We start from the raw sequence: 23,161 nt of genomic DNA on the forward strand, positions 1-23,161 counted from the left end.
CATGGATGGCCCAGACTTCTTATAATTGCTTGGAAACTGAAAGCTGCTTACAAGAGCAGCCTGCCGGCCGTGAGGATGTCGATCTTAATCTAGCAGTAATGCTAACAATCCATGCGATCTATCCATGGGGGCTTAAATTGTGGGTGTTCCAGGTTGGAAATAGCATGGTGTCGAAGTGATTGCGAGATGAACTATGGCTTACCAAAGCTGCCAGAACAGTGTTTCAGACTGGAAATAGCATAGGCCGATCTGATTGAGCCAAACTTCTTGGTACCCTAGCTGCTGAGACAATGTTTGCTTCTACCTGTTATTTCATGGCCTGCCTTTGGAGTCAGATCCTCCTTCCCCTATACAAACGTTTTCTCGTGGTATGAGAGAGTCTTTGCAAGTACTTGATTATAAAAGCGGACTGGTGGAGAATAAAATGGCAAAGGAGACTTTAGGAGGCTTTGAGAAGATGCCGGAGCTTGTGAACTGTAAAAGTTTTTGCAAATTTAGGAGAGTGATACACCGTAGCATCCTCATGAAGTGACAAAGCCAGTGACTAAATTTCCCATCTCTCAAGAAAGCTGTATCAAATGGCTAGATGGATGGAAGTTTCTTGAGTTGGCAAGTTGGAGCCTTCTAATATGAAAACTGAAACGGCTGTCCTACATCCTTCTCTATTTCAACGTCAGAACAAACACCAAATCCCATCTGAAATACCGAAGCTAAAGCAACATCAACTCCAAAGAACTTTGAGAGACAGCTCCAACCTTATTTCGGCCCTTTCATATGTCTTCCATTGTCAGTTTCCACCACCCATCAAAGACATCGCCTTCAATCCTCTCCTGAGACACCAGGGCCTGCTCTTTAAATCCAACAACCCAAAGACTCCTGAGAGAGGCTAGGGAGCTCAACCGGCACCCAGAGCAAGTCTCTGAAAGACATGGGAGATAGGTACCAAAAGAACACCTTCGAGATGGGATACCGCCGGACGGGCACCAACAGAAGCTTAGAGAGCCTTCTTGGCCGGGACAAGCCTGCCGTGAGCCGTGCGCCGGCACCAGCCGAGAAGCTGTACCCAGGCCAGGGCCTAGAATTCCAGAACCTCTCCTACAGCGTAATAAAGAACCAGAAGAAAGAAGGTGTCAGGATCAAAAAGGAGGCCTATCTCCTCGACGACATATCCGGCCAGGCCCTCCGATGCCAAGTTACTGCCGTACTTGGCCCAAGTGGTGCCGGAAAGTCGACGCTCCTTGACGCGCTGGCCGGCAGGATTGCTCAGGGGAGCCTCCAAGGATCTGTCAGAATAGATGGAAGGCCGGTTAGTCCCGCTGCATGGCTCTTTTAAATGATCAAAAATAAAAAAAAAGTTGTACGAATAAGAATGATAACATATGCATCATGGATTTGGTTTGAGCAGGTGACCACCAGCTACATGAAGAAGGTGTCATCATACGTCATGCAAGACGACCAGCTCTTCCCCGCGCTGACAGTATTTGAAACCTTCATGTTTGCTGCTGAAGTTAGGCTCTCCCCTTCCATTTCTAAGTCGGAGAAGAAGCGGCGAGTGTGGGAGCTCATCGACCAGCTTGGTCTGCAGGTTGATTAGCTCACTATCAGTTACTACTTCAGTCATGACCAACACTTCTGATCTCAACTGTCTTGGAGTTTCAAGAGTTCCTCCCTTATCTACATTATTTACAGAACGGCTACATTTGTTTCCAAATTTATAGCTTCATTACATGCTTTCTGTTATGCCATACATTTTGTTACCCGTCTCCCTGCTCTTTCTTCAGTTTTTCAGCCTAAATCCAGCCAACTTTCTTCCATCTGGACAATCTTTGTTACACATGCCTATATCATCTCAATCATACCGAAGAACTCTTTGTGCATCCTTCAACATACTTGATATCTATCCTTTTTGTTTTACGATGCATATGTTGCAAACTTTCTGAAGTTCTAGATCTCTTGTAACTAAAGATATTTGAGTGCTGAACAGACAGCTGCTCACACATCCATAGGCGATGAAGGCAGGCGTGGTGTGTCGGGGGGCGAGCGTCGCAGGGTGTCGATTGGGATGGACATCATACACAAGCCATCCCTGTTGTTTCTTGATGAGCCCACATCAGGTCTCGACTCCACTAGTGCTTACAGTGTAGTGGAGAAGGTAAAGGACATTGCCAAGGAAGGAAGCATTGTACTCATGACCATTCACCAGCCATCTTTTAGGATACAGATGCTTCTGGACCGGGTGATCATCCTTGCAAGGTGAGCATAGCAAAAAACTACATAAATGCATATGCACAGCAAATAATTTGAATGATGTCACAGTGAAAAAGTTGGTTCGCCTGAATTTTTTCGTTGAAGCAGACCTTCAGGAAAAATTACTACGTGCGCAGTGGAAAGAGTTGCTTATATTTCACACAAATCCTTTAATAAGAATATTGTTGTTGTTCTCTTAAGTGGCTTCCAGTATATTTGATCGACAAGAACATTCTCACGGAGACTTTTTTTTGTTTTGTTTTCTTTTTGTTTTAAACTCCAATGATTTTTAGAATTTAGAACTTCAAGTTGTTGTCCTGAAAGATCGTCAGATGAGTGAAACAAGGTGGCCATGTCATCTCTTTTGCTCAAAAATTTAATGAGGGACAGAATAAAGGAAACAGACATTTACATAGTTCAATTGTTACTGGCAGTTCAATAATTGATGCAAATATTATAGCTGCTTCTGCTGCTCTCTCTTGGCTGTTATAAGATTTAAATAGAGCTTACCCCCAAAAAAAAAAAATCACAACTAGCTATATATCAAGCTAAAGTTTAGATATGAGAATCTTTCTACGCTTCTGAACAACTTTTGAGTAGAAATAACATTTCCTCAATTACAAAGTCAAGTTTACCAAAATCTCATGTAAAGAAAGACAGAAACATTGTTCCCACAAAGGTTCCCAAAAGTGGTTTTCTGAACTGTAATTAGATCAAAACTTAGATAACTAATCAAACTAGAGCAAAACTACTCGAGAATTTACAGTCGATCCTCTTAAAAACACTTGGGAATAATGCAAGTATATGTGCAGTAATATTGGCTGATGTATGACAACTGATCTGGACCTATGGTGTTGCTGCCTTTGTTCAGGGGGAGGTTGATATACTTGGGGAGCCCGGCAGCCCTCGCAGACCACCTCTCAAGATTTGGCCGGCCGGTCCCCGACGGCGAGAACAACATCGAGTACCTTCTGGATGTCATCAAGGAGTACGACGAGTCGACCCTCGGCCTCGGCCCTCTAGTTCAATACCAGCGCGACGGCCTCAAGCCCAGCGAGGCTGCAAGAACCCCGATCCCCAGGACCCCATACCTCAAGTCCACCCACGCTGCCCGGCAAATTCCGCTCAACAGCCGGCAATTCTCCGCCGGCAACCTTACGCCGGGGCCCAACTCCAGCCAGTACTCCGATTACTACGGCGACGGCGATGATGACGAAGACTTCGACAACTCCCTCGAGAGGAGGAGGAGGAGGAGCAGGACCAGGACCGGGACCGGGACCCCCCTACACAGTGGAATCTACCAGCCAAGACTAGCCTCCCAGTTCTACAAAGACTTCTCGGTGTGGATCTACCATGGCGTCACCGGCACTACTCCTCGCCGGCAGCCCACCTGGACGCCAGCTCGAACACCTGGCCGCACCCCGGCCATGACCCCCATGTCATCCTACTATTCCAGCCAATCCGCCGCCCAGCACCTCCCTACCCCAGTAGTGTTCATCAAGCCACCGGCAGCAGCCTACGCCCTCGAGACCGAGCCCCTCGACGACCCCGACGACGGCCCCAAGTTCGCCAACCCGTGGCTCCGCGAGGTGATGGTCCTCTCATGGCGCACTGCACTGAACGTCTTCCGCACTCCCGAGCTCTTCCTTTCGCGCGAAGTGGTTCTAACCGTCATGGCCGTGATCCTCTCGACTCTCTTCCACCGCCTCAGCGACGACAGCTTCACGACCATCAACCGCCTCCTCAACTTCTACATCTTCGCGGTGTGCCTCGTCTTCTTCTCCTCCAATGACGCCGTCCCGACGTTCATCCTGGAGCGTTTCATCTTCATCCGGGAGACCTCGCACAATGCCTACCGAGCGTCTTCGTACGTCATCTCCGCCCTCCTCGTCTACCTTCCCTTCTTCGCCATCCAAGGCTTCACCTTTGCAGCCATAACCAAGATCTTGCTGAAGCTCAAAAGCAGCCTGATCCACTTCTGGGTCATCCTGTTCGCCTCGCTGATCACCACCAACGCATACGTGATGCTGGTGAGCGCTCTCGTGCCGAGCTACATCACGGGCTACGCCGTGGTGATCGCGACGACCGCGCTCTTCTTCCTGACGTGCGGCTTCTTCATGAAGCGGCTGCAGATTCCCATCTACTGGCGGTGGCTCCATTACATATCGGCAATCAAGTACCCGTTCGAGGCGCTGCTCGTCAATGAGTTCAAAGGGGATAGGTGCTACTTTGGGACGCCCAACCAGCTCACGCCGGGGCCATTGGGCGACGTCAGGATCAGCAATCTTCACTTCGAGCGGAATCTGACATGCCCGTTGATCGGGGAGGACGTCCTCGCCACCATGGACATACGCCTCGAGAGCGTCTGGGCGGACGTCATGATACTGCTTGCATGGGGCGTGCTCTATAGGCTCCTCTTCTACCTCGTCCTCAGGTTCTATTCCAAGAATGAGAGGAAGTGAGACCAACCTCTCTGCCTCTCCGGAACACTTCAAAAAAAAAATTAAGCATTACCGGCGCTTTTTAAAGTATATACCCACGCTGAACGTACCGATGCTTATTAGCGTCGAAGATTTTGTTTTTCTCAAAAAAATGGGAAGAACTTTTAGTAGTTTTTCTATCAGATGCTTTCTTTATGAATGGGAGACTCTATTTTTGATTGATTATTTAATTGGTTTTAGCTGTTTCGTTTTTTTTTTTTGTTCTTCTTCTCTGGAGGTTTTATTATTATTATTATCGGACAACGTAGACTATGCTTTAATCAATATACTCTTTTGATGGAAAAAGCCATGAAAGATGAGCCCTGATAATGTCAACTACCACAGAAGGATCATGCTATGTTGTCCATTTTCACTGTGCTCATGAGCATCCAACATATTTGCAGCACATTTGCAGCATATGATAGCTTAATTTCCACTTTCACGTTATTAAAACTGGAAGATAACAGTCATCAAAAGTTGAGAAATCCTAGAGCTAATATCAGCATTATCTAAACTGATCAAACTCATAGCAGCGATCGAGCCAAAATTTCCAACAAGAAGATGAGATGCAAACCATGATAGTGAGAGGTGCAAGTGCTCTATCTTGTTGCCTCTGATGGTTTTATCTGAAAGTTCTCTCACTAAATTTGAAAGCTTTGTCTTCGCATTCAAGTAGGAGATGCCCTCATTTGTTAGGGTCTTTCTGAGGTGTTCCAATGTAAACAATAATTTCCTCACTGCTTTATCAAGCTAATAATACTGTTCACTCTTTAACTCACCAACTTCATATGTAGTTCATTCCAACAGTATTGAATTGTAAGACAGGAACCCTTGAATTCTTAAGTTTTATACAACTACATAAACATATCCAAACTTACGTTGTTGGCAGTAAGATGTAAATTAATATACAAATAAGCTTGGCTGAATAAGTCAGGACGTCCATCTCACCTTCTTGATTAGTAATAAGCGCCCAAATCTCAAAAGATCTCGATGGATAGTCTCCTTTCAGCTTTTTATTTGTTCTGTTTGTTTTTTGTTTTCCTTTCAGAGCATATAATGCAACAGTTGAAACCAAAATTCCAAGTCAACCATAATTGCAACTTATGACCTTCCTGCATGCAGCAAAATCTTCCCCTCCAGCCCACTCTTATCAGCCCCCACGACCTTGTCAATTTCTTTGCCATTTTTCACGAAGAAAAAGGTTGGTACACTGCTGACATTCCAGCTCTGAGCTACAACCCCAAGCTCATCTATATCCGCTTTCAGGAACACAACTTTGCGGTGCTTTTCTGCCAAGCTTTTGTAAAGAGGTGCCATGAAGCGGCAGGGCCCGCACCATGTTGCAGTGAAATAAAGAATGACCAATCTAGACAAGCTTGACGCAGCCCTGAATTTGGTTTCCAGTTCACTCGAAGAATGGATGCTAGCAACGCTCCCTGTTGATCAAAGCACTCATTTAGGTTGTCTTTTGCTGTGAATAGGTTTTACTGGAGATAAGGTTGAAGAAATTATGCAAAATATCAGTTTGTAATCAAAAGTAGGATCTGTATCTTGACCTAGAATTTCATATACATTACATCAAATAAAGCCAGTATCTCTAATAATATAACACTATAGTACAATAAAAAATATAATAGTGTAAAAATTTAACAAACCATAATAAACCTAGTAATACAAGGATGTGGATTTAGAACTTATCATCTCTGTGGGCAATGAAGAACATGCAATCCTTGCAAGCTGTCCAAGAGCAAGGATCAAGCAGGGATATGATCACCAGACAAATGATTGACGACCAGGTTGATCATCTAATGTTGGGTGGAGGTTACTGCTGTGAAGCGCAAGCCTTAATCTAGAGCACTAGGCTCAAGAAAGGGATAAGGGGTAGTCAAAGGCTCAGAGCAGTGGGGGCAACCAAACCACTACCAGGAACCAGAGGGGTGGATTCAACCAGGAAGTCTCAAAAGTCCAGACAGAGAGGCAACAATACTAGAAAAAAGAATAGCAGGTAGGCAACAAGTCCTTTAGACGTAGTTAACATAGGATATGTCCAAGACAACAACAGTGATTCCTCAACTCTTCAATAGTGATATGCCCCGATAACCTCAAGATACCAGCAACAATGATGACTAACGATGGGGATGACAATGGCAGTGGGGGGATAGGTGACATGGAGTCATAGAGGCTCAGCATATTCACCAGCCAGGTAGACTTTTACTGTGCCACCTGTGATCAAGATCATGGAGCAAGACAGTTCTTCAGGTGAGTTGAGGAAAAGGAGGGGACCATTGTTCAAGCATGCAACTGATCGAGTACTACTGCTGTATGTGGATCAAAGTGGATCCAAGACTGTTCAAGCATGCAACCCAAAGGATTACAAGGCAACCAGGATTGTCCAAGCATGCATGCATCCGATATCAATGATGTCAAACAATGAGTGTACCTCCTGAGTCCTGAATGTTTTAGCATCTCACCGGTATTCACAAACCTTGTATACAAACTTTGCATTACAACGCCACTGACATATGGCCCCCACATATACTCCCGATCATTATATTCCGAGGAGCATGTTTCTCCACAACCCTATCCTACTTATGGGTGTATGTTCTAGAGTCAATGTAGCATTGTCACCTATCTCCTCGAGTTAGAATGGCCAAGCCCATATTGGACTATCAGGGAAACTATTAGGAATGGTATCAACCATGGTATTAATAATAGCGATGGTTCTGATCCAAAATGCTCTCAAGGAATGCCTTTTCCATATACATAGTTATAATTATATTACTATAATTATATTATTTGACCCAGGGTCGGCAGAATAGGTACTTAGCACTGTACCGGTTGCCCGACGTCACGAGTTGGTACGAGCCTGCGTTGTGCCGGACCGGGCCTGTACTGACACAGTAGAAGAGGTGGGGGAGAAGGAGAACGAGAGAGAAAAAGAGAGAGAGAAGGGGGAGGCCAATAAAGAGCCAACAGAGGACCGAGGAGCCACCGCGCAGAGGAGGCGGAGGCCGGAGAGCTCCGGAGAGCTGCCGCGCGGAGGAGGAGGCGGAGGCCGGAGAGCTGCCACGCGGAGGAGGAGGCGGAGGCCGGAAAGCTGCCGCGCGGAGGAAGGCTCCACTCTAGTCCCCTGTTTCGTTCGAAACAAAGGCCGGAGGGGGCCCTTTTATTTTTGAAATTTTGAATTTAAAAAAAGTTAAGTGAAGTCAGCAATGGGTTTACCAACTTTCATTTAAAAACTCCAAAAATAAAAGGAGTCCCTTCGGCCCCTGTTTTGAACGAAACAAGGGACCGAAGCGAGCCCCTCTTTCATGGCTTCCTCCTCCGTGCGGCGGCTCCCCGGCTTCCGTCAGCCGGCCTCGACCTTCCTCTCTCTTCCTTCCTCTCCCTCTCCCTATCTCCCCTGCTCTCTCTCTTCCTCTTTTTTCATCATCTTCTCCCCCTCCGGTGCTGATCTCGTTTTCGTCGCCAGAACCGTCCTAATCCGCGGCCGGTACGGCTCGGGACGCCCCGAACCGTCGAGACGATTCTACCGACCTTGATCTGACCTAAGTATAAAAGTATAAGCTTACTAAATTATATAGATATATAAGTTTCATTTAAGGCATGCAAGTAATTATCTAGCAATAAAGCCTGTAGGTGGACAACAAAGCACAACAGCACAAAATACATAAAACAAATATTTTCTTAAACTACATAAGGGAGGTTGCCATTCAAATCTAGCTGATTTATTAAGATGAATCCATCCCAAATAAATTAAAAAAATGCTTTGATAGCGCATGAATAGTGCATGAGATAAAGTTGTTGACATGTTGGCATGGCAACAGTATACTCTAAGAGCAAAGCCCTAAACACTGAGGCCCATCTAAACATAATTATGGCCATAGAACATGATGCAATAGGATATGACATATTGATGGAGCTTCACCTTAAATAGATGACAAACATTTGAGAGAATAGGTGCTCTTTTAAAATTTTGGATTTATGATGCAATATCCTCTCTCCTTTATTTCCAACCCTGTATACTGTTCTTTTAGAATATCAGTTTTTATGATATAGTATCATATCCCTCCATTTTCCATCCCTACGTGCATGACTATCATAGAAGTAGATCAAATCAATGATCATGGATGGTGAGGATCATGGGTTTGAGGAGAGAATTGTAGTCAAACATATGATAAAAAGGGCTCCAATCCATTTGCCCATGACAAGCATGAAGATTGGACGGCCAAAATAGTTGATGATGCATACAGTATGCCTATAAAAAGGGGATCTATCTCTTTCTCTCTCCCCAGTCCCAATACTATGTGCCTTAGTAGGTCAAATACAAACTGCTGGTGACATTTTCTCTCTTTTGGCTAGGTTTTAGATTTTTCAACTAAAATAAGTTATTATATGAGAACTCGGGATACGTGAAATCTATCTGTGGGATCAGATTTCTCATTATTAGATTATGTGTCTAATACTTGTTGATATCCATTTGTGGGCCCAAAATGAGCTTGATCAGCCAAGTTGGATATTTGGAAGCCTGATGGCATAGAGTTGGGTCATAAATTTGACGAGTGGTTGGATAGAGGAAGCTAAAAGTAGTAGGTAGGATTGGGCATCTAGATCTAGAACATGAAGGGACAAGGTAGTCTAAAAGGCTTTGCACCTTTAGGTCTAGGAAGATATGGTAATCAAGCCTTTTTTTCAAGAACAAAAAATTGTGGGTTGTATCCATGGGAACGAGAAGTGGATGGGTTGTGGAGGACATCAACGGAGGGAAGTAGGCATCGACAAGGAGCTATAGGAGAGAGTCGAGTTGAATTGGGAGAGAATTGGATTAAGATGGATGGACAAAGGGAAATAGGAATTAAAGAGCCAGCCCATCGATACGAAGTTTCTAGGAAGATAAAAATGCATGGTGATTCTGCCGTTAGGACACATGGGCAACGTGGAGCATCATATAGCAAAAAAGGTCCAATCCATGAGCTGAATAAGACTGAATCACAAGGAAGGTGAGGACCTATAAATCATAAAGAGTTAGGATGGGTATGAGATGCTAAATTTGAGAAGATCCCTAAAGATATGGCATATAATTAATTTAAGTGGGAAGTGTGAAAGTTTCCACATAGGAGAAATATTGGCACTTATACCTAGATTAAGGATACACAAAAACATATAAATAGATAAGACAAATATATCCATATACATATTGTAAGGTTAGTCATATATTAAACAAAAATAATTTGCATAAAGCCCCATATTTGGTATATCAAGCCAAGGAAATGATACATGCTACATCAACAAGTTAATGAAAGAGGAACAGTGACTACCCGTGGTTAGGACCAATGAAATCATGCACATAAGCATGCATTCAGAACATAGCAAACAAAAAAAATGTGTCTCTTGTATGAGGGTGGGTGTATATATAGGTAAATAAAAAGAAAGATAGACAAAATGTTTATGTAGCAGGCTCTTAATAAGAATAAGAATTTTTTAAAAAAAGTGGAAGATTGGCATACCATCTTGTAAAGAAGCCAAGGAATCTTTCAACTCACGCTCCTGCTTTAAAAATAAAAAAAAATCATTTATGTAAGAAATCATTTGCCAATATATAAATATTTGAGATAATCCACATAGTAGGTTAGTCATGAGTAAATGTGTTAACATATAGCTAAGAAACTTCCAAAAGTTGTCTTTTCAAGATTGCTCTTTCTTTTTCTCCCTTATATATATAATCGGTGTCAAATAAGTAGACATGATGTAAGAACCTCCTGGACAAACTATGTTTACATTTTGAACAGACCTAAATCATACACTAAAGTAAATGCCAGTCTTTCCACTGTTCAAATTAATTGCATCATACCTTGTACATCACACGTCCTAAGGATGTACAGAAACAAAATTCTATCCTGTATTGAACGCAGGTCCATCTGCACCATGCTATTTAACATTCTATCCAACCACTATCGAATTTTTTACATGTCAAACACAAGCCACTTGTGTACTCCAAAAGGAAAAAAAAACACTTGCTGACGGTGGACGCATAAATGGGATTCCCAAGGTAAATTCATTAGCAATCAAGAATACAATCCTTGATGAATAGGAAACAATTCTAAGAAAAGATCCCATCTATTTGTGACTTGGTCTCATTGGCTCTCCGGTTTTGCCCTCTGCAAGATTAGATTATATAAAATTCTCTTTTTTTGTGGTTTTTTGGAGTATAGTTTATGACTTCTCCGGTTATTCAAATGGTGTTAATCTTCATTATCTAAATATCTAAATGTTCATTACCCGCAACATAACTATAGCTGATTTTGGCAGAAGACTACCTAACCTAGCAATGGTATGACATGTAATGCAAAACAAAGTAATATTTGTATTGTTTTATAACAAAAAAGTTCAATTTTTTTATTTCTCTTTTTTATTTTTTTCTTTATTTAAGACATAGCTTTACATGCTTTACGTGCAAATGCACATATATTTTTACTATATAATAATACATACATATGTACATTTACATATATACATACCTACGTATACACATTATATATATGTATGCATGTATCTATGTATATATAATTATATATCCTTCCTTCCCCCTCTTAATTCCTCATTTGGATAAGCATCACAACAATGGCTTATATATGTGGAAGCTACTATGTCCAATACTAGGGGACACTTGGCACCAGGTAAAAGTGGAAACAACAAATATATCATAAGTGAACCTTCTGCAATCCATTTGAATAATTACCTCAGCTTCTGCATGTTGTTTTTGCCTTTCACGTTGAATTTTCTTCATTTCGCTCTCTTTCCTCAAGCGCTCACATTTTCTACGATGCTCAATCTTATGCACATTAGGCTTAACCTGCATATGAGATGTATGTCATGCAACAAGTTTTTTGCACTTTCATGTAAGATGCTGAATTACCTTTTTGAGCACTAAGTTGATCTCCTCATCATAATCCAATTTTGATGCCAAGTGCAGGTCCCTAGCAGCCTCTTCCCATTGGCCCAACATAGCTTTTGCCATTCCTCGAGATTTGTATCCTTTGGCAGATTCAGGATTAATCTAGGAAGATGAAGTCATGAGAATAATAAGAACTGAACTTAGGAAGTAATCCATTTAGTACTTCTAGAAAGTGGGTTATAAACCTGCAAGGCTGCATCTGCATCTCGAATAGCAGCATTTGGTTTTTTCAGCTTCACAAAAACACTAGCTAAAACATAAGAATTCCAGCAGCATCAGATGTAACACAATGGTCAGAAAACAGTTTAGAAAAAATAACTAATATGGAACTATTTGTGCAGCTCGGCTTACCTCTAGTTGCATATAGAATAGACGAACTTGGATTTAACAAGATAGCTTCTGTTAGATGTTCGATGGCTTCATCCAGTTTACCTAGCGCAAATTATTATTTAATTTTAGTCAGCACTATAACACAGAGAAACAGAGAAATGTCTACTGCAAAAAAGTTATAGCCTGCCTTCTGATATTTCATCTACTGCTTTTGCTTTGCACATCTGAGCAGCATCACGAGTCTCCTCAGACACTTCAACAGAGGGATCTCCCATCTTGTAAAAAAAAATTTAGAAGTCAGCAAAAATTTAGAGAAGGCTTCATGATGTCAAAGTAGCCATCTATTAACAGACCTTCTGTGGAGGATCATTATCAGGTTCTACCACATCACCATCCAACTCAATATGTGATTCAACAATTTCATCCTCATCAACAGCATCTTCAGCTCTTTGATTGAATTTTTTGTCTTTCACATCCTTTGCCACAAAATCATCCCCTTCATTTTTCATTTGACCTCTTTGTATATGATATACTAAAATTTGAAGGGCTTGCAATAATATACACTTATATATGGAAATAAAATGCTTTTTGATATATGCTACTATTCAAAATTTAAACCAGAAGGAAGTATATGATCAAATAAAAACGTAGTTGCTTTCTTTTTCTAACAAAAAACAACTCTAAAAGTCAAAACAACTTGGTAATCAAACTACATATTACACAATATTTAAAATTTTAGATGTCACAATGAAAAAGAATTAGGTCAGTTTCATCTTCTATAACACATCATGCTGAGCAATAAATGCTATGGCCCCGCAATCTCTGTTACAGAGAAAAATGAAACAAAAGAAAAAACTAAGAGTTACATTCTGATATACACTATCAGAATGCGCTGTGTAAGTAGCATAAATATCTATTTTAGTTAGTTCTCATAGTTGATGCACACATAGATAGTTATAAGGGAAATACTTGACAATCATTGCTGCGGTACAATATGATAAAAGCATGGGCATCTACTGGTAATCATACAGCCAATGGATATGGGGGCTTTGTGGATATGTATGCACTTTAGCATAGTTCTGTGCAAGGACATGCATGCAAATCATGGAGCACAAGGCTAAACCAGCCAATGGGCCAATGGAACCAACCTGCAGGTTAAATGAGCCAGATTACTGTATGATAAAGCTGGGCATAAAACCCTTGGTCTGACTTCAATTTGGATAAAGCTGGCCAGCCTTTCACAGACCCAACTTAAGAAGCTAGGTGTAGTTTGTAACTGTAGCTGTATTCACTTCATTTCTCATGTAATGAACTGTGGGGATCATCCCATCTTTTCTCTTAAAAAGAAGGTAAAAACAGAAGCTAGAGATGTGTAGACTGAACAACTTCTATGTTTTCAAGTTAGCTCACAGTTCAAAGTGGCAGCAGTTACTGGAGTTGGGCAAGGGAGAAGGGCAATAGTATGCCAACATATCTGACACCATTATTCAGTTATCCCTAAGAGACCAGTGCTACTCCAACTTAATGCAAGTAGAATTATGTACCCATCCTTCTTGGTCTTTACGTTGTAGCTGCTTTCCCATTTACTAGACAGGGCTATGTCTTACATATATCCCCCAAGTGTCAGACAAGACCTACAAGGGAAGATCAAGAACCACATGTGATGATTTGAATCCCAAAACTGAAAATAAACTTTACGTCTTTTCCACTTTTCCTAAAATATGCTACTTTGTCTCCTTGCCACTACTGAATACCCCTAATTCGACGAATACTTATCCAAAGGCCTTGCCTCTTTTGCTGTATTCATTTAAATGTATCTTCTACTCACAATTTATCCTTCTCACCCTTTAAACTACTGGCATTTGGCATGTGAAATACACATGATTGACTCAAGAAATATTATTTCAATGGAAGATAGTGATTTGATACTAGGTGTTTTTTTTCATGAGATATGAAATGTCTTTTGTATATAAAATTATAAATAAACTATTTAGCACAAGATGCCACAAGTGGGTGATTGAAAAGGAAGAATATTGATGGACATCAATGGTCTTATCCAATGCTATGCATGTGACTCCTTCAAGGTTGCAGGTTACTGCTATGCATGTGACAGTTGCAAGCATATTGTTGTATCATTTCATGGATGGCAGTGATCCAATGAACCAATTAAATGTTGGATTGCACATCATTCCTATTATTTTAGGAGATTTATTTCTTTTTGATACTCTAGACTAATTCAAGAGGGAATTTTTGAAGAAAAATCCATCATATTTAATACATGTGGCTGATTCAAGTGGAAAGAGTGGTTGGTAAATGGTTCTGAACTTTTGGCATGTACAATACATGTGACTAACAAAGTCTACCGAGACAGGTTAATCAGGTAAAGGGTGTTGCATGACTCACAAGATAAACTAGAAAAATGAATAAAAAAAGAAAAAGAAAAATTTGGGGACTTTTTGGTATTTTGGGGAACTTTGGAGACTACAATATAATCTCTCTTCGTTTCTATGTGTCAAAATCACAGTTTGTTGAACTGTGCTGAACCGACCAGTTCGGGGCGTACTAAACTGACCCATTCAAGGCATACCGAACCAAACTAGTTGGAGATCGGCACATTCAGGCTTTTAACATGAGACGGGACCTCGGTTTGTTTAAACCACCCTTGGTTCACTTAAAACCATCTTGGCTCGCTTAAATCTTGGTCCGATTAAATCATGGTTCACTTAAATTTCCCCCGCTCGTTCGATTCCCACCCTACCCCATGCTCAAGATGTTCGAGCCCCCCCCCCCAGCCACTCATGATGGTCGGAGAGCGTCACTTCCCCTCGGTAAGCCCCCTCTCTCTCTCTCTCATGTGTACATGCTCGCTCGCTTCGAAGGTTAGGGTTAAGGTTTCGCTCTAAACATCCCCCCTTCCTCCCTCCCTCTCTCTCTCGTTCTCTCTTTTTCTCCCTCTCCGGCTCTCCTTATGTCGGTACACCCCAGAATAGCATGGTACAGTAATCCGATTGGGCAGAAGAAAGATTTTTTTTCAATCCGCTCAACTCGAATCTCTCAAAAGAAAACTAGAAGAAGATGAAAAAATCTCGAAAGTAGGGCTTTAAATCCCCTTCTCTTTTATTGATCCTAAAAAAAATGAGGTACATAGCCTCTATTTATAATGTGAGATCCGCACAATTTGAGTCTAATTCCTCTTCCTAATCCTAGTAGGGCTCTTTTTTTCTAAATAGATATGTCTAGTAAAAAAAGCTAAAAAAACTCGAGGAGGTAGATCTCGCCTAATTCTAATCGGATAGAGAGCTACGCCCGGTCAAAGTCTTATCCGAAAAAAAACTTTCAATTTGACTAGACAGTTTCAGGGACTAAACGATGGAATTTCGGCCCAATTCAACCTCCTAGAGGTTGTCCTAAAATTGTATATAGCGAAAAGATATCTAATTTCAAATAAAAAGATCATTTCAATTGAGCATCGTATGACCAAGTTACGGCCTCCGAAAGTTTGGCTGCGACTCGGCTTCTCGATGTGGCTGATCTCGCTCCTGAACCCTGTCCAGCCCTGCTTGTAGTGGCCAAAGTGTTCCACATCGAGTCTAGTGATCCTCCTGAATACTCGTAGTGGCCAAAGTGATCCACATTAAATCTAGTGATCTTTCTGAATACACGTAGTGGCCAAAATAGTCTATATTGAGTCTTGTGATCCTCCTGAATAATCGTAGTAGCCAAAGTGTTCCACATCGAGTTTGGTGATCGCCTTGGATACTTGTAGTGGTCAAAGTGATCCATATCGAGTTTGATGGATCCTTCTGAATACTCGTAGTGGCCAAACTGGTCCACATCGAGTCTAATAATTCTTCCGGATCAGAGTTCTCGTTTAGAAGATTTAGCTCCTGCTAAATCAGAATTGAAGGTGGAGAAACGCCTACTTCCCCGTCTCACGATTGAACCATCTAGCTTTGCTTGGAGATGGTTTCTGGCCTAGCTCTTCTTCACTCTCTTATCTCAGCGAACCACTTGCTCTGCTCCTGCATCTGGACTTCATGAAAGGGACGCTCCTTGCATTCCTTCCTCATCGATGACAACTACGATGACTCAATCTTGATCTCGGTAGATCAATCAATGGAACCAAAAAACGAGAGCTTGGCCTCTCATAAGTAGTATCAGATTTTCATATTATTATCACAAACTTGTTGCAAGCATTAACAAGTCACTTCGCTTGGGCAACAATTGCAAGATTATAAACATCTTTTCATCCTTCATGAACCGAAACTTCTTCAGACACTGGTAGAAGATTGCATCTCGATCACAAAGGTATGGATCCTAAGGATAACCCGACAAACATCCAAAGAAACTACTTTACTAGTTACCTCGTCAATATACCTCTCAATTATGGCGAATTTGAAGGTACATTGCTTCGTGATTTTTTATTCGAGGTTCTTCTGGATCCAACCAAGGGAATAAGGATGTGGATGAGGCTTGGTATAAAACCCCAGCTTCTGAACCAGAATTTCGGAGATAAGGTTCTTCTGACTTTCAGGATCTACAATAGCCTCACTCAATGATGTTCTGCTTCAACTGGATCTTCAGGCGGAAGAGTTTCTCTCGCACCTCTAAATCTGCTTCAATAATTGTCTCAATTTTTCTCGTCATCAGGCTCAATTTGGAGTCTGCTTGCTCAAGCTCAGGTAACTCCTCAACTTGTACAGTATTGAGAATTGCCTTCCCCTTCTTTTGGAATCCTCTTCTTTCTACGTCTTCCTCTTCGACCGCAACTCGAGGTGAAGTTTTCAACACTTCTTCTTGGTGTGTCCACAAAGGTCACCATGATCGCAGTAATTTTTTTAAGTCGTGTTGCCTTACTTTTTGCCCTACACCCCTTTTTGGCTTGATTTTTCGCTGTCTTTCTTAAATTTGCAGCCCTTTTTGCCTTCCTTAAGCCAATTCTTCTTCTCAATCCCTATTACCTTCATGCTGGCTTCGCTAATACTTTCAACTTTGAAGATTTTCAGCTCCTTTCAGATACTCTCGTGGAAACCTCCAATGTATTTCATGAAAACTGCATGATCGTCGATGGAGATTCGGAGGAAGACTGCTTGCTTGTGGAACTCGATGGTGTAGTCCTAAACAGACTGATCATACTTCTACCATAGGTACTGCCCACTTGATCCACTGATCCTCTTTGTGGTCGAATGGGTAGAATTGCTTCTCGATTAGGCTCTTGAATTTGTTCCATGTTAAATTTAAAATATCGTTGTTTCTCATGTATGAATTTTATCAGATAAGAGCATGGCTAGAAAACTTAAGACGGTGAAAGCTACCTTATGGATTCTAGAGTATCCACAGATAGTAAAATATGTCTCGAACTAGTCTAGCCAGTTATTTAACTTTTTCACATCAACAACTCCATCATATACAGGGATCTTAATTTGAGCCTCAACTTTAAACGGTTGAAGAGAGAGCTTTTTCATACCCGTAGGTCGCTCATCCTCATTCTCATCCTCCTCGTTGGATGGTGGTTCTTCATCTCAAGCCTTAAGAGACAGCTTTGCAACAAGAGTTGCCAGTGCTCATGCTGAAAGTATTGCCAATCTCCAGACGATCTCGGTGAGTTGGGCAATCTTCTCCTCTAGTTGTATGAGACGTCTCTTCGTGTCATCATCACCCATTAAGGAAGAACTAACAGCCATACTCGCCTTTGTCCTTCGATGTACTTGAAGCATAGATAGCCCTTCTCCTAATTGCTTGTACCGCTCGCGCATCTGGACCATGCAGTAAAGCTCCTATAAATGTAGAGGACCGAAGCTCTGATACCAACTTGATCTAAACAGATTAAGTTGGAATTTCACCAGGTAAGAGCATGGCTCTGATACCAACTTGATTCAATCAGAAAGAAGAAAGATTTTTTTCAACCCACTCAACTCGAATCCCTAAAAAACAACTAGAAGATGGAGGAATCTCGAAAGAACTTTAAGTCCCCTTTTTTGATTGATCCTTAAAAAAATAAGGTACATAACCTTTATTTATAATGTGAGGTCCTTCCTAAGACAATTTGGGTCGGATTTCTCTTTCTAATCCTAGTATGATCCTTTTTTCTTAAATAGACATCTCTAGTAAAAAAACTAAAAATTTCGAGAGCATAGATCTCAACTTCTACATTAACTTAGCTTTCTGTCGCTCCACCTAATTCTAATCAGATAGAGAACTACACCCAGTCAAAGTCTTATCCAAAAAAAAAACGATTTGACTAGGCCGTTTCGAGGCCTAAACGACAGAATTTCAGCCCAAAGATACTCAATTTTAAAAAAAAAAAAGATCATCTCTATCGGGCATTGTATGACCAAATTATGTCATCCGAAAGTTTGGCTGCGATTTGGCTTTCTGATGTGGCGGATCTCGCTCCTGAACCCTGTCTAGCCCTGCTCATAATAGCCAAAGTATTTCACATCGAGTCTAGTGATCCTTCTGAATACTCGTAGTAGACAAAATGATCCACATCAAGTCTGGTGATCTTTCTGAATATACGTAGTGGCCAAAATGGTCCACATCGAGTCTTGTGATCCTTCTAAATACTCATAGTAGCCAAAATGTTCCACATCGAGTCTGGTAATCTTTCTGAATACTCGTAGTAGCCAAAGTGTTCCACATCAAGTTTGTGATTGTTTTGGATACTCGCAGTGGCCGAAGTGGTCCACATTACGTTTGGTGATCCTCCTGAATATTCATAGTGACCAAACTGGTCCACATCAAGTCTAATAATCCTCCTGGATCATACAAACCCATACCATGCCGAACCGATCAGCGACCGCTATCTCCCTTCGGTACCGGTTCGACGAGCCTCAGTCAAAATAATTATTTTGTAATCTAGATCACTAAAACATGTTTATTGTTTATCACTTAGTATTTTGGGGTTGGGTTATAATGACCCAAGATCTCTTCCAAAAATACTAGCTAAAAGGTATCATTTGGATTTCTTGGCCCTGCATAAGTACCCAAAATTTTTTCAGTGCATAATCAATTTGGGACTAACCACACACCCATAAGGATCCTCACAAACTTCCCTGTTCCAAGCTCTGGCATCCTCGCCAGGCTAAGCATCCAACTAGAATCACAAGCACCGCAATCTATTCATGAATAGCCCAAAGGGGCCCATGCCATAGTATTCCCTAGTCCACATGGGCCATGAGCTAGGTTTGCTCTAATACCATTTCTAATGACCTAAGACCTCACCAAAAAAAAGGCTAGCCAACAAGTTATTATTTGTGTTCCTTGGCCTTATATGAGTATCCAAGATCTCCCAAATGTACAATTATTGTGAGACTAAATAAGCCTACATGGATCCTCTGATGCATCCTTGGGAATCTAAGTTCTACCTAGGAAATGTGGTTTTAAAATATTTCCTGGAGTTGTCACTTAAATATTCTATTAGAATGCATGGCATTTCAACTTTTATCTTATTTTAAAGTTAAAAGAAAAATCTTTCAAGAGATTACTTCTTAATAATATTTTTAAATATAATGGACCTTCAACACATGCAACACATGTGCCAAATATCCAGTTATATGTGCACACCTAATGGGGATTCTTTTAATCTTTATCATTATCAACTTGTACATTTGGCCTATAAATTATGCTAGGTGGTAATTATACATTTTTAATGTTATATGTCTTTTAAATATCTGATGCATATGCTAATTAAAATTTTGGAATCTATGGTTTTAACTGCTACATATTGATTTTCATGTTGCATAAGGTAGACTACAGTCACTACACCATATTGACAATCCACATCAACATACATCTAGCAAAAGTTTTTCACATATGTACTTTTCAATTATGTATTTCATGACCAATTTCTTTAGGTCATATATTCCAGTTCCTTTCTATTAGGAGCACTTATCTTCGAACTAAATGCAATACCTTTCTATATCTATACTATATCCAATAGTATGACTTAAGTTTTCAGACTGTCAATTTTATTTCCTAGAATGCATTTTGTCAAAAAAAATATATAAAGATATTATCTAACAATAACATGTCAGTGTGAATATGATAAAAAACAAAACCAATATATGATCTCCCCATTACATCCATTTCCATGGTAAACCTCCAATCTACCTATCTCTCTCTCTCTCTCTCTCTCTCTCTCTCTCTCTCTCTCTCCTCTCCCCCTCTGTCTGTAGACCTCTCTCCTCAACCAGCCCCTACCCCCCCACCCCCCACCAATATATATATATATATATAGACACACACACACACATATATAACTCTCCTACATCTCTTTATCCGTCTTTCTCTACTACTACTATCTCCCTCCTGCTCAGTTTGCAATTTCCCTCCTGTGCTCATCCTCTCCCCTTCTCCTCACCTATCCTATCTTACAAACTTTCCAATCATATACACCCACCCCTTTCGCTCTATATGAACTCCAATCCCTGTGCATATTCATCTTCACCCATCAACAATTTGTTTCTTAAATTATTTCTCTTCACAATTTATTTAATAAATTGTCATATATTCTCTCCATCTCTGTCCTTATAAGACTATCCTTTATCAATTACAAAAACTCATCAGGAAACAAAGTAACAGCGCAATTACCTAATTAATTTTACTATTACATTTCTTAAATGCATAATACTAAGTACGAGAAGACAGAAATTGTATCATACATCTTTTGTACTTATATACTTTGATTGGACCTTCCTTTTATTTTGTTATAATATTTCAAAATTACATTACAAAACTTTCTTACCTTTTACTTCTCTTGATTCTTTTTATTTTATTTATTTATTTTTATACATAATATACATGAACGTATAATTGATCAAAGAGATAGAAGGAGTGGAAAAAAAAGGTACTCCTTGACTATAACAACCACACAGAAAAGGGAAGAAGATATGGTGCCCAAAAACTTACTCCCAAGAAACAATTCAAATATCCTGTCACTGCTTTATTCTCTTCCATAACTAACATCAAACAAAGAGAGAGGGACGAAAGAAACAAATATCGCAAAACAAGGAGGTACAAAGAGGAAACAAAGATAAGAGAAAAGAATCACCGACCGGAGGAATTCCCGCGCCAAGGCTGAAAGAAATAAAACTAAACATCAGATCAAACTCATCAAACACTTTAGAGGAGAAGAAAGAAGATCAAGAGAATGAGGGGAGAGGGATTACCTTTGAAGATAGTCCTTGAAGAAGGACAGGGAGGGATCGTGGAGGGAGGAAGGGTTAGACTTGCAGTAATTGACGACGGCCTTCAGCTGCGTTACCTTTTCTGCGTCCATGGCGCCCTCCTCTCACTCCCTCCACGCCGACCACCGGCCTCCACCGCGACCGACCTCTAAAAGAAATAATAAAGTCGGCTGGAATATATGCTTTGTTTCGTGTTCAGTACTCCTGTGGCGGCGTTTGGTAACCCCAACAAGATCAGCACGGTGATCCGGATGCTTGGAATGGTTTGATCCTAATTATCTAATTATCTAAGATCAATGTGTTTGATAGGCCATGATTCCGTGATTAAAAATCTCTAGATATTTATAAATAACTTATTTAGTATGATGCAAAGATCTAAGATCAACGACTATATAATATCATAAATACTCCTGATATATTTTATATGAAATTTTTATGTGTTTTTAATTCTCATGAATCTGTAAGTCAATATACTAATTCCCATAATAGCTTCATAATTTTATCACATATTCTACTTTTAGTAGCCCTTATCATATATTTATTAATCATATAAAATATATTATAATAAAATATTAATATATTTACCAATATATTAATTATTAATGTATTCTATAAAAATATTAATATTAACCCTATAAATGATTAATCTTATAAAAATATATTATTTTTATTATAGAATGCATATTTTTATTTATATTTATAATAGATTTTTTAATACTAATAATTATTTTGATTAGAAAAATAAGATAAATGAAATAAACCTAGGTAAGTTAGAATCTGACTTAATCTAAATCTGCGATCAAATCTTGGTTAGATTTTTGCTGCATATGGTTTAAGATTGTTTATAAATGCTAAATGCACTAAAGCAATACGTTTGAAACATAGTAATAGGAATTGAAATTTTCTTGTGAAAAAATTCAAAAGAAAGGAACTAGGAAAGGAGTTGCATCATTATATTAAGTTTAGTGGTCTTATTTACTAAAAATAAATTATCCTAAAGTATTTCCTCAGATTGAATGCTTTCTTATGATTTTTGAGTTCCAAGTATTTGTCTGCTCTAAGAGTCCATTGGGTGTCGAAGTGTTTCAGTATCATGAAATGTAACAGAAAAAATAATAATAATATTTATTAATTAATCCAATAATTACAGTTTTATTTCATTAGTCGTTATTGAACCTTAATGAATCCAATAACTCTGGGTTTAATGGTATTGCTCGTTGGGATTGTTTCAAGTCGGCTACGTGCGTCTCTTTGTAAGAGAGGCCGAGAGCCATAGAGAGACTATATTCCCATCATTTTTTTTTCACTCTATTTTCCTAGGCACCCAAAGATATTCTTGTGCAAGAGCTCTGTGCTTGTGAGGGTGAGTAAAGCTTCCCTCAATCTCCATCATTATGCAATGGTTATGAATGCCTAACCCATTGGTGCATCCAAATAGCTCCTAGAGGAATAATTCCTATCCTCTAAAGCTACGGAGAACATTAAGATTTCCCTCTTGATGTGGACCTAGAAGAAGACACCAGGATTTCTTGGCCTTACATAAATACCCAAGATTTTTTTGATTCATAATCAACATGGGACTAAATACACGTCTATATAGATCCTCATGAACTACTTTGTTTTAAGTTCTAGCATTTTTGTCAGGCTAAACATCTAACTAAAATCACAAACACCACAATCTACTCATGATTATCCCCAAAGAGCCCATGCCACAGCATTTTTTTAGTCTGCATGAGCTAGGCTTGCTGTAACACCGCTCTCCAAAAGCCAATCTACTAATTATCGAGGTGGAATGATGCGCATAACGAGGTACAGCTCATGTTTAAGGAGAAACAGGAAAGGCTTTTGGCTAAATGCACGGATTCAAACCATAAACTTCTGCTCAGAAATTTAACATTCACATTCACAAGAAATGTCTAAAAGTGAAGACAGGTTTCTTATTAGAAAAAACTTTGGAACTT

General features: G+C 40.2%; 2 protein-coding genes across 3 annotated transcripts; one reads left to right on the forward strand and one right to left on the reverse strand.

Annotated features, from left to right (window-relative positions):
• Positions 1 to 50: 50 nt before the first annotated feature.
• Positions 51 to 4,889, forward strand: LOC103717357 (ABC transporter G family member STR-like). The gene is made up of 4 exons (XM_039117700.1): positions 51 to 1,306; positions 1,406 to 1,585; positions 1,985 to 2,253; positions 3,119 to 4,889. The coding sequence occupies exons 1-4, from the start codon at positions 929 to 931 to the stop codon at positions 4,707 to 4,709; spliced, it is 2,418 nt and encodes an 805-aa protein (XP_038973628.1). The 5' UTR covers positions 51 to 928; the 3' UTR covers positions 4,710 to 4,889.
• Positions 4,890 to 5,456: 567 nt separating this feature from the next.
• On the reverse strand, positions 5,457 to 21,394 carry LOC103717351 (TPR repeat-containing thioredoxin TDX). 2 transcript variants are annotated; one of them, XM_017845239.3, is made up of 10 exons: positions 21,183 to 21,394; positions 21,069 to 21,090; positions 12,366 to 12,488; positions 12,200 to 12,287; positions 12,034 to 12,114; positions 11,868 to 11,932; positions 11,644 to 11,784; positions 11,467 to 11,580; positions 10,235 to 10,277; positions 5,457 to 6,163 (listed from the first exon to the last, which is right to left on the reverse strand). In XM_017845239.3, the coding sequence occupies exons 1-10, from the start codon at positions 21,290 to 21,292 to the stop codon at positions 5,829 to 5,831; spliced, it is 1,122 nt and encodes a 373-aa protein (XP_017700728.2). In that variant the 5' UTR covers positions 21,293 to 21,394; the 3' UTR covers positions 5,457 to 5,828. The 2 variants fall into 2 exon arrangements, with proteins under 2 accessions (XP_017700728.2, XP_008803913.2); XM_008805691.4 differs by having other exon boundaries at positions 10,235 to 10,274; positions 21,183 to 21,388.
• Between the last annotated feature and the right edge of the window lie 1,767 nt (positions 21,395 to 23,161).

This window comes from Phoenix dactylifera, unplaced genomic scaffold (genome assembly GCF_009389715.1).
Source record: "Phoenix dactylifera cultivar Barhee BC4 unplaced genomic scaffold, palm_55x_up_171113_PBpolish2nd_filt_p 000261F, whole genome shotgun sequence".
Classification (NCBI taxonomy): domain Eukaryota; kingdom Viridiplantae; phylum Streptophyta; class Magnoliopsida; order Arecales; family Arecaceae; genus Phoenix; species Phoenix dactylifera.